The following is a 15,812-nucleotide window of genomic DNA, read 5'->3' on the forward strand; positions in this document are numbered from 1 at the left end:
TGTGCTTTACAATGTTACATTTGCAATGTTACTTTTTATAAATAATTTAATCTGATTATTGTGTACACAAGTTAACCAGCTAACCTTGACCACTCCAAATGAACAGAAATGGTATTTCCTTGTTATTATATCAAGTATGTCAGTGTTTTGTTTTTATAAAAATGTTATATTGATTTAATCTGTATGACAGTTGATGTATCCGACTTGGAGCAAAGACAGCAGATCAACATCGACACCATGATCTTGGACCAGTTCATGGAGGTTCGTCCATTTGACCAACCGGACTCCCCAACGGCCTTTGTGGTCACCGGCTACTTCGATCTCGACGAAGAAATCAGAGAAATGGCTGAGATTCTGCACACCTTCAAGGACAGTTACATATTCAAAGAGTGCTGGGAAAAGCAAGCCTCACTCGTCTCCCGCAGAGAAAGGGAAGCCGAGGACCCTGATGAATCTGGGGTTGCTGATATGCAGGCGACACCGGACATAATTCACGATGACATATTCCAAGCATGCTACGATGAGTACAACGTGATCTATGACGAGCTGAAGAACGGCAACATCATGCTTGGTGAGATCGACTTAGTCTTCAAAGAGTTCAGGGACAAGTACGCAGAACTCGCCCAAGACTTGGCCATCATGTGTCGCATTGATCCATCTGACGACAAGCGGTGGATCCAGGGAAGGGTTGAACAGATTGAGCAGTATCACCAGCTTCATCTGGCTGTGGAATCTGCCAAAGTCATCATGATGGTTAAGGAGACCCTTTGTCTTCAGGGTGACTTCAGGGTTCTACAGACTCTGCTTGAAGTTGTAAGTAGCCTTGTTTTCATGTACTGTATATCATTACTAGTGCATGTTTTAAATGCATTCTATAAAAACAATTCAGACCCCTGTCATTGGAGATCTGTACATTTCTTTAAAGATGGAGTGCCATGATTTTTGCTTTTTTTGTTCTGCATGCGTCTATGGAGTTAACATTACTCTAATAGACCCACAGGTGTGGTTATAATATTCATATATGTCTTCCCTGTGTATTTTTGGTTTCTTCCTGAAAACTGAAAGCCTTTGAGTCAAAAGGCCCAATCGAAATAATATCATTTTAGTGACATCATGTCCCTCTCACATTATCATACAACAGCTGTGGGGGGGCTTTAACTTCAGGTGGGTGGTGCTATGGTGAAAACCAGGCATACTTGATGAACTGGTGGGTGTGGCCACATAAAACATAATTTTAACACTTTCTGTATACTTTTTTGGAAGAAATCTTCCTCCTAGTATAATCATAGTACCTGATGATCATGTTTTAGGCGGGGGGGAAATCACGGCACTCCATCTTTAAGATGTTAAAGAGGCATTAGGCATAAAAACGTTTTGGAGAACTGATTCTTGCTTTGGTCTTTAATTAACATAAAATAATATGAATCTTTATTGTGTTGCTGTTATCCATGCATGTAATATATTTGGGCAAAGTGTTGACAATAATGTTGGCATCTCCTCAGACTCACGCAGACTTTCAGCAAGAGCACCTCAGTCGGATTGACAATGACTTGATGCAGGCCAAGCTGGTTCTGGTGGACATCACAGAGCCTCGCAGACTGTGTTTACACGAGCTGGGCCAAAGAAGACAGTTTGTCAACTGGGTGAAGGAAGCCCTTGAAGGTGAGCAGGATCAATAGCTAATATTAACGCAAATTATTATTTTAATGGTCATTCAGGCAAGTGAACAGTGGAAATGTGATCCATTTAATTTCAGATATCAACGAGCTGAAGGTGTTTGTTGATCTGGCCTCCATCTCTGCTGGAGAGAATGACCTGGATGTGGACCGTGTGGCCTGCTTCCATGATGCTGTACTTGGCTACTCGTCCATGCTTTATGACCTCAAAGCAGACGCTGGTTTTCAGGCCCTCAGGGAGGTACTAAAGAAGCTCTGGAGAGCTTTGGAGAACGACAGCAACCTGCCCAAGAAGCTGGTGAGAATAAATGTTCAATACTAAGAATAGTTATTTTTCTTAACAGTATACACTTGTACTTGGTAATATGACACATAGCAAACATTGCCCCGAATGTTTTCATGGAATGTTCATCCTTTTTTGCCGAATATTAGTCCATTATGACCTGCCCCGAATAGGGATGCTGCTAGGTGTAGCCTGGCATTAGCCAGATTCATAACACGGATTCCCCTATACGGGGAGGAACTTGTGAGAAGGGCAGGAATTTCCCCTCTCTTTGGCCGTGTGCCCCCGAAAAATTACATGCCCATATGGTGCCCCAGTGGCTGACCGGCGCCCACACCCCACAGCAGTTCATTTTACCGTTTTTCCTCTGCACGATTTTCCAGTGATTACGGTAACCTTCCACAAACGTCTCACGCAAACTTGTATTGCCATTTGCCAAGTGGTTTGATTATTTTGCGTGCCTATAAGTACCCCCACTGGTCGTCATGGCGCACGCACGCACACACTGTCTCAGAGTTATGCAGAGCTTAAAATGATGTATCTAATTATGACTGGCTGGCACCATTGATTGTAATGTTGTTTTGTGTTCCAGCGTGACACTGCACGCCATCTGGAATGGCTGAAGAATGTGAAGGACTGCCATGGTTCAGTAGAACTCTCCTCTCTCTCCTTAGCAACGGCCATCAACAACAACGGCATCTACATGATCAGTGCACAGAATGTTAAGAAGGTACATTCATTTTTTATTTAGCCAGGTTATTACACCCTGCACACAGACACACATTAAAACCTGTGACCTGACCAGTACAACCACAGCCCTATACTGTTTGCCACTGAGCAGCTCCACTGGAGCAGTTAGGCATTCAGTGTATTGCTCATGGTAACATCACTTAAGCCACTTTTTCTTTTTTTGTAATCAATTTACTGTGTAACAAAATAATCAATACTTTGCAGCCCTACTTGAAACCCGAGTTCCATTTTGGAACTTCTTCCCTGTCAAGACTGGGGGAAAAGAATGGCGTTGGTTTAGCATATGTTTGTTTAGCAATGTCTGGCAGGGGATCAGGAAGTAGAGTGGTTGCTTGGGAAACGTTCCTGGTTCAATCCCCGGCTCCCCCTCTGCTAGTGTCAAAATGTATTTGAGCGAGACACTGAACCCCTAATTGCTCCTGATGAGCAGGGTGGTGCTGTCACTGCTGTGAATGGTTTCCTCTGCCTTTGGTGTGTGAATGTAATGCACATTGTAAGCCTATTGCTCTGCTTTCAGTTGGAAAGCAATGGTATCATTTCTCACAAAATGATCTTTCCAGAAGTAAGTTTAAGACTATGCCTTTCTTCTCAGTTGAGTCTTGACACAGCCTTGAAGCTGCAGATTCCAGAAGAACACGATGAGGGTCGGAACATGCGCTGCTACTCTCTGGAGGATCTGAGGGAGCTACAGAACAAACTCATGCTCATGTCTGGGAAAGGAGAGCAGGGGCAGTGTGAGGTGGACCGCTTTGCAGAGGTAAGAACACACTCGCCCCCACCTGCTAGTGACCACCAACCCAGAAGTTTAGTAGTGTGCTGTGATTTAATATATGTAGTACTCTTAAAACGGCAGATTTCTTTATTCCGAATTTTATTGATCTGATGGAATATAATAATTTTTCTGTTCAATGACAAAGCTAATTGTTTTTCTGTCGTCTTAGAAGTGGTAACATGCCATGACATGCATAATGTTCACAGTTGTGACGGAGACATCTCTTTGCACCCACTCAGGTTTTTTCCAGTATTCAACGACTAGCTGAGGCATTCATTGCCCTGTACGCAGCTGGGAATCCTCTCTTCAGGCAATGGGAGGCCCACATCACATGCAACTCGAGTGGCACAGAGCCCAGCATCGTCATGGATTTCAACCTAGACTGTGCAGTCGGTGTTACCTTTGTGGATGGCATTGTGGAGGAGCAGCTCCCTGAACTTTGCAAGAAAATGGAGAAGTGCTTCGACTACTGGATGGACTTCGTAAACAAACAGAGGTCGCAGCATTACTACCTGAACTACTACACCGCAGAGCAGATTGTATACATGTGCAGTAAGCTGACACAGGAAAACGCCACTCAGTTGGAGGACCAACTTCTCATGATGCTCTCTTTCGTCAAACCAAACTGCACAGCCTTAGATTTGAGGGAGGTTTGGCACAAACTCCAGTATGAAATCCTCACCAAACCACGAGAGATAAACGAGGACATCGAATATCAGACATTTGGAGACGTTCCAGTCAATGCGCAGGCAGACCCAGATGCAATGGGTCATTGTGATCCTCTACCAAGTCTTGTGGAAGCAGCGAGTGGTTGCCAGAAGTTTGACCTGATATGGAACGCCTACATGAACGACATGAAGAACTTCCTTCCAGACATGCTCGACACTAGAAGCCTTGGAAGACTGCTGGAGATACTGGCCAGCGTGGAAGATGAGCATGCAGAGGGCCTTTCTGAAGAGAACAACGACACTTGTGTGAAAAGAAAGATGCCCAAAGGTTTGTCCACTGGGAAGCCAAATCTTATAGTCTGTCCACACGACGAGGTCTTGACCTCCTGCATCTCCATCTACATGAGCAGCGAGGACGAGGTGCTGCCCACATGTGACGAAGTCCTCCTGTGCAATTCGTCCACGCCTTATGAGCACGTGGAGCTGTTCTTCAGACGTTGTCTCACGGCGGGCTACAGGGGACAGAAGATACACACTCTGCTGTACGGGGATCAGCTGAACTACGAAGTGAGCTCCAAAGTCGAGAGGTTCTTCCGTCGAATGGAAATGCAGAGCAGGAAGGACTACAAACTGGTCATCGTCTGCAGCTCGGACAGAGAGCACGCCTACCTTCCTTCTGCCTTCAGCCAGTACAGATTGCACATGGTTCCCCAGGAGCCATTGGTCCGCATCCAGAAGTACCTCCGTCGACACTACACTGTCCCAGAGGATCAAAGCAGCGCTGCGGCTGTGTTCGGAGACAGAATGTGCGTGCGAGTGGTGTCGTCCAAAAGAGCTGGTGTTGGTGAGTACACATCTAAAGATACATATTTGAATTTTGTGCAGAGACTGTTCCTATTTCATTTCTAAGCATGTTGACGCATGGTACGTATATTAATGACTTGCTATTGAAACATTTCAGGCAAGTCTCTCTACACCAAGAGGCTTTGTGAAAAACTGAAACGCTCAACCAAAAAGTCATCCGTGATGAAGTGCATTCGCTTGATTGAGCCAAAGGTCGACGAGAATGTCATTCTTCAGTCTCTTCTCAACACCTCCAAGAAGGATGAGCTGACAATCTTCCATTTTGATGTCACATCATCGGTAATGATTGTAATGCAAAGGCATTTTTAACCCATTAAGACCTGACGCTGATTCTAAAAAAGCTTTATCGGTGGTTCTCAAACCTTCATGTCAAAGACCCCCCAACTGAGATATTTTAGCCACTAACCCTTTGTTTCAAGAACCCCCTCAGAAATATTTATAATATATTCAAAGATTTGCACAATTTCTCTAATGAATTAAAAACGGTCTTGTTTATCCTAATTAATTAAACATCTGTCTTGTTTATCCTAATGTAAAGGTGCGGAAAGGCCTCCAAGAATTCCTTTTCAAATTGCTGATTCTTCGTTATCTGATGGACTCGGAGGGAAAGATGTGGAAGTGCAGCAACAAGCAGCTCTATGTTATCGAGAGCTTAGAATCAACGACAAATCTTCCACGCAACGCTTCACGTCAGGTACGTTTCCCTCACAATATATATATTCTTTTAGCATTTTTTTTGTCTAGCATTGATTTTCAATTTCTCCTTTCTATCCTCTTTTGTTTTGGTCATAGACCCGGGATGTGAAAACGTCTTTCATAGACGTGTTCCCAAAAGTTGTCTGCCAATCACCAAAAGAGGTGCTGATGATCGAGATGAGGAAGGAAGATCATCCAACAGTTGTGAATCCTCTGGACCCACTAATGGATGATGGAGAATTCAGAAGTCAAGCCTTCCAGAGACCATACCAGTATCTCAGTCGGTTCCATAACGGTGTGGATCTGGACACCTTCATGTACCAGGGCGTCGAAGGCTCTCACGTAGAATGCCTACAGATGCTTCTCATGTACTGCGGCATTATTGACCCCTCCTGGGCAGAATTGAGAAATTTTGTATGGTTCTTGAACCTCCAGCTGCAAGACTGTGAGACGTCCGTGTTCTGCGACATCGAGTGCACTGGTGACACTCTGAAAGGATTCAAGACCTTTGTGGTGGACTTTATGATCCTGATGGCCAAGGACTTCGCCACACCGTCACTCAGCATCTCTGACCAGAGTCCCGGGAGACTGCAGACAGACCTTCCTGCTAGGTCCGAGGAAGACTTGGCCCCATTTCTGATCAGGAAGCGATGGGAGTCGGAGCCACATCCGTACATATTCTTTAACGATGACCACGTGTCCATGACCTTCATTGGCTTCCATCTTCGGCCTAATGCAGATAACCGCGTAGATGCTATTGATGCCACCTCAGGAAGGGTGATAAAACGAAACATCATGACGCTGGAGTTGTATGAAGGTCTGAAGCTACAGAGAGTCCCTTTCAACATTAACTTTGATGGTCTATCCAGGGGGGAGAAGATAGAGAGACTATGCAACGTACTTGGAATCCAGTGGCCTCTTGATCCAGACGAAACTTACGAGCTCACCACCGACAACATCTTGAAGATGTTGGCCATCCACATGCGCTTCAGGTGTGGCATCCCTGTGATCATAATGGGGGAGACTGGGTGCGGGAAGACTAGGCTCGTTAAATTCATTTGTGAACTACGGAAGAGTGGAGTGGCCACGGAGAATATGAAACTGGTCAAGGTGCATGGAGGAACAAGTTCTGACATGATCTACAACAAAGTCAGAGAGGCGGAAGCGATCGCTTTAACCAACAAACAAGATTACGGCTTTGACTCCGTTCTCTTCTTTGATGAGGCCAACACAACAGAGGCAATCGGCAGCATTAAGGAAGTCCTCTGTGACCAGACGGTTGAGGGGGAGGGCTTGATGCCCCACTGTGGATTGCAAATTATAGCGGCGTGCAACCCATATCGAAAGCACACAGATGAGATGATTCAAAGGCTAGAGTCTGCTGGTCTCGGGTACCGAGTTCGAGCTGAAGAGACGGATGAGAAGCTCGGATCCATTCCACTGCGCCAGTTGGTTTACAGAGTTCAGGCATTGCCACCAAGCATGATCCCTCTAGTGTGGGACTTTGGACAGTTGAACGATCACACCGAGAAGATGTACATCCAACAGATTGTACAGCGAGTGGTCGAGGTCAATGAAATGCATGTGGACTACATCAAAGGCATCACGGATGTTCTGTCAACCTCACAGAGGTACATGCGGACGAGGAAGGATGAATGCAGCTTTGTGAGCCTGAGAGATGTGGAACGCTGCATGCAAGCATTTGTGTGGTTCTACAAGAACCATGGCATGCTTTTTGAGGAGCTTGAAGTGTTTGAGAAAAGTCTAAATGCTAACAGGCCCAGCGCAGGAGACCCTGTGCTGTGGTCCCTGATTATGGCTGCGGGAGTGTGCTACCACGCTTGCCTAGAAGACAAGGAGGAATACAGACAGGAACTCAGCAGGAAGCTTCCTCCAGAGTATAGTCCAATGAGAGTTATGCAAGAAATCTCACGTATGCAGGATCTACTTTTGAGCGGTGTTCCAAAACAACAGTTGCAAACAATCGCAAGAAACAATGCGCTGAAAGAAAACGTCTTCATGATGGTGCTCTGCATTGAACTACGAATCCCCCTCTTTTTGGTCGGAAAACCCGGAAGTTCAAAGTCTCTGTCTAAAACGCTGGTGGCAGATGCAATGCAGGGCCAGGCCGCCCACTCTGAGCTCTACAAGAAGCTCAAACAGATCCACTTGGTGTCCTTCCAGTGCAGCCCTCACTCAACGCCAGAGGGCATCATCAACACTTTCAAACAGTGTGCTCGCTTCCAGGAGGGAAAGAACCTGACAGAGTACATTTCCGTCGTGGTCCTCGACGAGATCGGCTTGGCGGAGGACTCCCCTAAGATGCCCCTGAAAACTCTCCATCCCCTGCTGGAGGAAGGTTGCATTGACGACGAGCCGCTGCCACACAAGAAGGTTGGATTCATTGGCATTTCTAACTGGGCCTTGGACCCTGCAAAGATGAACAGAGGCATCTTTGTCTCCCGCGGTGACCCAGACGAAAAGGAACTCTTTGATAGTGCCAAAGGCATATGCTCATCCGATGCCATGATTCTAGACAAGGTTAGGGATTTCTTCCAGCCATTCGCCAAGGCCTACTTGAATATCTGCCGCAAACAGGGAAAAGGCTTCTTTGGTCTGCGCGACTATTACAGCTTGATAAAGATGATTTTCGCCATGGCAAAGGCCTCTCAACAGAAACCCAGTGCAGAGCAGATTGTGGAGGCAGTGTTGAGAAATTTCAGTGGCAAAGATAATGTGGACGCAGTCACCGTCTTCACAAAAAAGTTGAAGATGACACCCAACCTAGAGAGCATCAGCACCATTGAACTGGTGAGACAAAACATTACAGCAATCGGACAGGAGGAAGATTGCAGGTACTTGCTGGTTCTAACGAAAAACTACGCGGCCCTCCAGATCCTGCAGCAAGCCTTCTTCTCGGAAGGCAGCCAGCCCGAAATCATCTTTGGCTCGAGCTTCCCCAGGGACCAAGAGTACACCCAGATATGTCGCAACATCAACAGAGTGAAAATCTGCATGGAAACGGGTCAAACCGTTGTGCTCCTGAACTTGCAGAACCTTTACGAAAGTCTGTACGACGCCCTCAACCAGTACTACGTCTGTCTCGGAGGACAGAAATACGTAGACCTCGGACTGGGAACCCATCGTGTCAAATGCAGAGTGCATAAGGACTTCAGGCTGATTGTCATTGAGGAAAAAGAGGTGGTCTACAAGCATTTCCCGATCCCTCTCATCAACCGACTGGAGAAGCATTACTTGGACATCCACACCGTCCTCCTTGCTGAGCAGAAGAGAGTTGTGAAAGAGTTGGAAACCTGGGTCGCACAGTTCATCTCCCCCAACACTCAACACGCAGCGGTGCCTCAGACACACAAGTACTTGCCGGCGGATGTCTTCATCGGCTACCATTCAGACACGTGCGCTTCCGTGGTCCTCCAAGTGATAAAGAAGCAAAGTGACGTGGAAGCATCGGACCATGACCGAATGTTCCTGGATGAGGCCAAACTCGTACTGCTCAAATGTGCAACGCCTGACTCTGTGGTGCGTTTAGACTGCATGGGTCTCCCCAAAGTCGAGAGCGACTATCTGGCGAGGGTCTACTTTGACGAGCAGAAAAACAGTTGCTTAACTGACTTCATCCTGGCTCACATGAATCAGGATTCCTATGGCCTGGCCTTCTTCACAGAGGTAATATTACATTTGTCATATACTGTATATGCTTAGATTTGCTTTTGTAATCTCTATAATACCCTGAACGTATCCAACTTGTCTTTGCTGATGCTTGTACTGTAACTCTAATCCACAGGTGACAACATTCTCCAGACTTCTGACAGTATCTGATTTGGAGCCACTGGATCAGGGGTGTCATGGCGTGGAGCTTCTCTCGCTCCAGCAGTTCGACACAGAACACTCATTCCTCAAGAAGATCAGGTCTATTAATAGGTCTCATCCATATTGTTTGCAGTTCTGCACTCAGAATCTGACATTATGTTAATGTAAAAATCTCTTGTCTTCCTACTGTAGGCATTTCCTCACAACTGGAAACGGCCGCATGCCTGCACCTGGCAACCGGCTCCTCATCATACAGTGTGATTATGATGAAGATTCTCAGAGTGCCAAACTGATCGCGTCTGCAAAGTGAGTTGTTTGCAAAATATTTATCAACCCATTAAGACCTGAGGCATTCTCCAAATGCCTTCCAAATCAATAGTCGAGTGATTTTTTTCCCCCCCAAAATATTCTAAAATAGGAGATGTACAAACTCGCAGCGCTACGCGAAGTGACATGCTGTGAGCTTGTATCTGTTGTTTTTGAGAATCAAGAGTTTTCTATGTTGCTCTATATATGTATATATAGCTAAAATGACATGGATGCTTCTTTTATCATGTTGTGTTTGATTGTTTGACAGGTATTCAGCCATCAATGAAATCAACAAGTCAAGACAAGAGAACACTCAAAGCAACGTGTTTGTCTACTTCATCACCAAACTGCCCAGGATGGAAGGAGAAACTCCCTATGTTGGCTTTCATGGAGGTGAGGTCAACACGACTTAACTCAATTCCCTGTCATCCAAGCTTCCAAAATTAGTCATTGATTCTATTAACTACTTTAACCATTACAGGGCCCTGGAGTTCAGTGCATATTGACGACCTCAGAAGATCAAAGGATATTGTGTCTGATATCAAAGCCTTGCAAAATCTGACAATCAGTCAACTGTTTGAGGAAAGGAATCAGCCTGAAGGTAGAAAATATTGATTAAAACATCTCTGTTGTTGGGTTGAAGTAACTTTAAGGAGTAGATCTTTTTTTGTTTGTTTTTATCGCATTCCTAAGCCAATAATTTGATGACCGGCTTCATGGGGTGTGTGATAGAAAATTTAAAAAAGTAATCGTTTGGGTAAACTACAGTACTCTTCTAATGTAAAAATGTGGCCTAAAATCACAAATTTGATATTTCATACAGCTATGGAGGTCGATGACTTGTACTCTGAGACGGAGCAATGCGAAGAGGAGCCTGCAGGCCGTCCTGTAAGTAAAACACACATGCTGTAAACACCTCAAATACAGCACCTATAAAAACAGGTCAAACATTGGCCAACTTGTCAAACAATATAAAAATGTATCTGTAGAACAGAGTCTCCAGTGCAAATTATTTTGGCCTGTTAAGGTTAAGAACCTCTGACTACAGTAGCTACTTGTTTTTATGTGAAGTGTTGCTCGTTTCTCTTGAAAACGTGTGGTACTTTCTGCTAGCAGGGCTGTGAGAATATCCTGGACACCACAGGACTAGTGCGGAGCTGTGTGCAGAACGCCGTGGGAATGCTGAGGGACCAGGTGGACAGTGGTTTCCGCAGCACAAGAAGAGTAGAGATCCTGCTCGCGCTCCTTAACGACCACGAGGAAATCAACGGTAATATTCTCTTTGTTTGGCAGGGTTTTTTTTTTTAATCTCCTCCTCTTGTCCAAGACCTCACAGCAACCAATCTTATTGTTATTTATTTTGTGATTCATTATTCTCATCAGCGGAGTTTCTGAGACTGGTGAAGAAGCGCCTTCACTCGTCATTGGTGACTCAGGATGGCAACACTTTGTCAAAAAGTAACTGGGTCATTAAGGAGGCCTCCAACATCGATGCACTGCAGGAAGGCGGGACGTTCAGGTATTAAGATATATAATTAAGATGTATAATATATATATATTATTTTAAAGCAAACTTTTTAACTCAAATCTTTGCTTCTGGGCGTCCCTGGAACGAAATACTTTGAGATGGGTCGGCGGCCGAATACATACAATTTTGGGGGGTGCTTGACATGAAAAGGTTTGAGCAGCACTGATATACAGTAGCAACATAGGTTTTTCAGCAAACTGATTTAGAAGACTTTTTGAATTGGCCCTAGGTCTTAACGGGTTAATACAGCATACAGAGGATCAGGAACATTGAACGGTTTCTTCATCTAAACCTTGCAACACTGTTTGGACTCTTGATAGACACACCCTGTGGAAGCGTGTCCAAGCTGCCGTCGTTCCTTTCCTGGCCCAGCTGGTCTCCATCGTCGACCATGATCACAACCTGGATCTTCTGCTGGACACCAACTCTGGTGACCCCCTGAAGAAGCTGTGGTTGGACATCTTTGGCAACGAGAAACTGTTGCCGTCCATGACGCTGGACCGCAGGTTAGTGACTGTTGGAGGTCCCGTCCATGACGCTGGACCACAGGTTAGTGACTGTTGGAGGTCCCGTCCATGACGCTGGACCACAGGTTAGTGACTGTTGGAGGTCCCGTCTATGACACTGGACCACAGGTTAGTGACTGTTTGAGGTCCCGTCCATGACGCTGGACCGCAGGTTAGTGACTGTTGGAGGTCCCGTCCATGACGCTGGACCACAGGTTAGTGACTGTTGGAGGTCCCGTCCATGACGCTGGACCGCAGGTTAGTGACTGTTGGAAGTCTCATCCATGACGCTGGACCACAGGTTAGTGACTGTTGGAGGTCCCGTCCATGACGCTGGACCACAGGTTAGTGACTGTTGGAAGTCTCATCCATGACGCTGGACCACAGGTTAGTGACTGTTGGAGGTCCCGTCCATGACGCTGGACCACAGGTTAGTGACTGTTGGAAGTCTCATCCATGACGCTGGACCATAGGTTAGTGACTGTTGGAGGTCCCGTCCGTGACACTGGACCACAGGTTAGTGACTGTTGGAGGTCCCGTCCATGACACTGGACCACAGGTTAGTGACTGTTAGAGGTCCCGTCCGTGACACTGGACCACAGGTTAGTGACTGTTGGAGGTCCCGTCCATGACACTGGACCATAGGTTAGTGACTGTTGGAGGTCCTGTCCGTGACACTGGACCACAGGTTAGTGACTGTTAGAGGTCCCGTCCGTGACACTGGACCACAGGTTAGTGACTGTTGGAGGTCCCGTCCATGACACTGGACCATAGGTTAGTGACTGTTGGAGGTCCCGTCCATGACGCTGGACCACAGGTTAGTGACTGTTGGAGGTCCTGTCCGTGACACTGGACCACAGGTTAGTGACTGTTAGAGGTCCCGTCCGTGATGCTGCATGGACCACAGGTGGACCACAGGTTAGTGGTCTTAAGCAGTGCTTCCTAAATTGGGGGTCCCAAAATTATTTTGGGGGATCCCCAGATCATAAGCTTAATATCCAACATTGTTTTCTCACTCGACAGTAAAGAAACCAACATACAGTAGTAGTATAGTAAGTGTATACAGGGTATCTACAAATTTCTAACAATTTAAGGACTTTTAATACGAAATTGGCTATCTATAAATTACCTATTTTACGATGGGTGGTCCCCAGTTCAAATATGATTTATTTTGGGGCGGTCACATCCTGAAAAGTTTTGGAACCCTTGATCTAAAGCCTGCACTGATCTCTACAGGCTTCTACAGGCTCGGGAGGAGGTTGAGAGGTCACTTAAGAATCAGAAGGTTCCCGGACCATTTACCAGTTTTCTTATCCGTGTCTACATATGATCGCCTAATTATAAATTTTCTTTGTATGCTTTGTATGCTTTTTTCCCCATCTCCTCATAACACTCATCTCCATCCCTCTGTCTCTGTACATGTACTGTATCATCACAGCTCAGAGACCAGGACCATCCTGGTACAGAGGCACATGGACCACAACGTGGGCTGCAGCATGCCTTTCAGCTGGAGGATCAAGGACTACCTCGATGAGCTCTGGGTTCATGCCCTTCAACATGAAGGTATTTGATCACAATGTCACAAATCACACTTAAGACTACTTTCAAACAAAGTCAATCATTTGAGACAAAATATTGATTTGATCATTATTAGCTTACAAGCTCCTGCTTCCATTGGCACATTCATCAGAGGCAGACGAGCAGTCTGTTATTTCCTGATTAGCAGACTGTTGCTCAATAACGGAGCTAAGTTCATTGAACAATCAGAATCGAGTATTCAACAAAGCATTTTAATAATGCAATTCATAATTTCCAATTTTAACATTACTCCAATACATCTCAAAAACAAATATTGTACTTTTTACAAGAAAAACATATGAGTACTGTTGTTTTCCCACCATGCACTGACTTCATTGTCCACTAGGCCAAACCCAAACTCAGTTTGAAGAGTTCTTTGGGAAGACTCCACTTGGCAGATACATTGCAAAAGCAGATGCCGAAACGCAGATGGAGTTTTTCCACCGATACCTGCAGGATTTCGTCTCCATGACCATGAATGTGACTGGCAAGGAAGATGTTCTGGTAATCACGTTTTTCCATTCAAACTTCTGATGGCAACACTGCTCCGTCAATCAGAAGTTCATTAGGGTCATTAATAAGCCATCTAATAATAATTCCAGGATGGTGTAAATATTATTTCATACTTTGTTTCCCATTGCAGCTCCTGTGCGGTGCATTAAACTGCAGTGTCAATGAGCTGCGACTGCGCCTCAATGCAACAGATAAAGAGCTGATCTCTCTCTCATGGGTCCATGCCGCCTACCATGAGTTCAAGAACCGACTGCAGAACCTCTCCAGAATGCTCACCATTGAACCCAGCATGGCACAGGCCCTCCTGAGAAACACCCATGCCAGAGAGGGGATGGAGCTTGTAAGCCTCAAAATAGCTTTTTTTTGTGTTTTGTTTTTTTTAATGCTTGAAATCTCAGTGTATTTGGGAGTATTTTGATGGGGTGTTGATATTCTGAAAGTGAAACCATTTTTGTACAGTCCCTCCCAAATGTATGTTATGTTATGTTTGTTTGCAGTATTTGTCTTTGGTCTGAGGTGTCCTTTTTTTTTTACTGTGTTCCCTCTGCCTCCTGGCAGATTCTCGATGTGTACGCCGCTGTGGCCTGCCTGGAATTCCTGGAGCCTCAGGAGCTGAACACTGATGCCCAGAGGCAGGCCTGGCTCAGGCAGGTCAAGAAGCTCCAAGTTCCCATCGAACTGATCTGCTCTGAAGACAGCATGAGACACTATGGAGCCAGGAGCAGGGACATGGTCTGCAGGGTCCAGTGAGTGCAACTTAACAGTAATTTGGGGCTGCAACCATCCATGTATTTCTTGCCAATAATCTGTTAATTACGTATTTGATTAATCGAATAGAGCGTGCTTACGTGTGTGCGTGCAAACAATTCTATTAACTACTGAAGTGTAACTTTATACTTCATCAGACAAGGTTGTCATGCAAGAAATAATGAAAATGTTAGATCTACAAGATCACACCGATGTGTTGTGAGCTTGTAGGTCTGGTATTTTACATTGAACATTTGAACATTTTTTTTAACTTTGTCTATAATGACATGCCCAAAATAGGGATTGATTATGAATTGACTCTTTTAGATAATTATATATACTTTTTATATCAATTAAATGAATTAATCAATGAAATTAAAGTTGTCTGTTGCAGCCCTAGAAAGAATTTTTCAACTGAGGCAATTTGTGATGTAGTTGATGGGTTTAGAAGTAGCATTGTGTTGATGGTTGTTTTCCAATCGAGACGTTCTCTCTTGCGGTTCCGTTCAGGAGCCGATGGAGCCGGATCTTCTCCTTGTCTCTGTTTGTGGAGCACCTGTTGCTGGGCATCGAGGAGGTGGAGAGGCAGCTGACACCTTTGGTTCTAAAACACACGCGAGGACTTGGCCAGGTTGGTGTGCTCTGATAAATGGTGTCATTATCTTTGTAATGGTGTAATTAAATTAATCTAACCCAAAACACTATTGATTTTAGTGTGCCTGGTTGTGCCATGTAAGACAGGTAACAACCCTCAATTGTTGCTTGTGCATTCGTACTGACATTGTTACCTCTGACTTGCATGGATTCAAGTTTTCAGTCACCATTTAGTCATTTGGATTCCATAGAAGCCTTCTTCTATGGAAGCATGTTCCCTCACAAATTGCATGTTACTGTAGGACTTGGCGAAATGTTTTGTTGTCGCATTTTGCTTTTAATCCATGGACTTGTCATCCAGGTGCTGGAGAAGAACTCGGACCTCAAAACGCAGCAGGCATTTGAGGCGGTGATCACTATTCTCAAAGCCTGTAAAGACGGCGCAGTGGAACACATCTTCAGGTATGGTTCCATCTTTACCTATTGAACTCGTATCG

General features: G+C 45.3%; 1 protein-coding gene across 3 annotated transcripts in view; it reads left to right on the forward strand.

Moving 5' to 3' along the window:
* Positions 1-15,812, forward strand: part of LOC308324689 (E3 ubiquitin-protein ligase rnf213-alpha-like) — a 48,821-nt gene that overhangs the window by 15,537 nt on the left and 17,472 nt on the right. For 2 of the 3 annotated variants that reach the window (XM_080776904.1, XM_080776903.1), the window contains exons 24-46: positions 191-813; positions 1,503-1,662; positions 1,757-1,974; positions 2,552-2,689; positions 3,302-3,466; positions 3,721-4,993; positions 5,111-5,292; positions 5,552-5,707; positions 5,806-9,396; positions 9,515-9,639; positions 9,733-9,846; positions 10,118-10,242; positions 10,331-10,450; positions 10,673-10,737; positions 10,963-11,119; positions 11,233-11,368; positions 11,698-11,883; positions 13,322-13,446; positions 13,808-13,965; positions 14,105-14,314; positions 14,533-14,720; positions 15,232-15,352; positions 15,677-15,777. In XM_080776904.1, coding sequence (XP_080633030.1) covers positions 191-813; positions 1,503-1,662; positions 1,757-1,974; positions 2,552-2,689; positions 3,302-3,466; positions 3,721-4,993; positions 5,111-5,292; positions 5,552-5,707; positions 5,806-9,396; positions 9,515-9,639; positions 9,733-9,846; positions 10,118-10,242; positions 10,331-10,450; positions 10,673-10,737; positions 10,963-11,119; positions 11,233-11,368; positions 11,698-11,883; positions 13,322-13,446; positions 13,808-13,965; positions 14,105-14,314; positions 14,533-14,720; positions 15,232-15,352; positions 15,677-15,777 — 8,437 coding nt within the window. The remainder of the gene's footprint in view (positions 1-190; positions 814-1,502; positions 1,663-1,756; positions 1,975-2,551; positions 2,690-3,301; positions 3,467-3,720; positions 4,994-5,110; positions 5,293-5,551; positions 5,708-5,805; positions 9,397-9,514; positions 9,640-9,732; positions 9,847-10,117; positions 10,243-10,330; positions 10,451-10,672; positions 10,738-10,962; positions 11,120-11,232; positions 11,369-11,697; positions 11,884-13,321; positions 13,447-13,807; positions 13,966-14,104; positions 14,315-14,532; positions 14,721-15,231; positions 15,353-15,676; positions 15,778-15,812) is intronic. The other variant, XM_080776905.1, reaches the window with a different exon arrangement.

This window comes from Protomyctophum bolini (assembly GCF_963924005.1).
Source record: "Protomyctophum bolini genome assembly, chromosome: 11".
Classification (NCBI taxonomy): Eukaryota; Metazoa; Chordata; class Actinopteri; order Myctophiformes; family Myctophidae; genus Protomyctophum; species Protomyctophum bolini.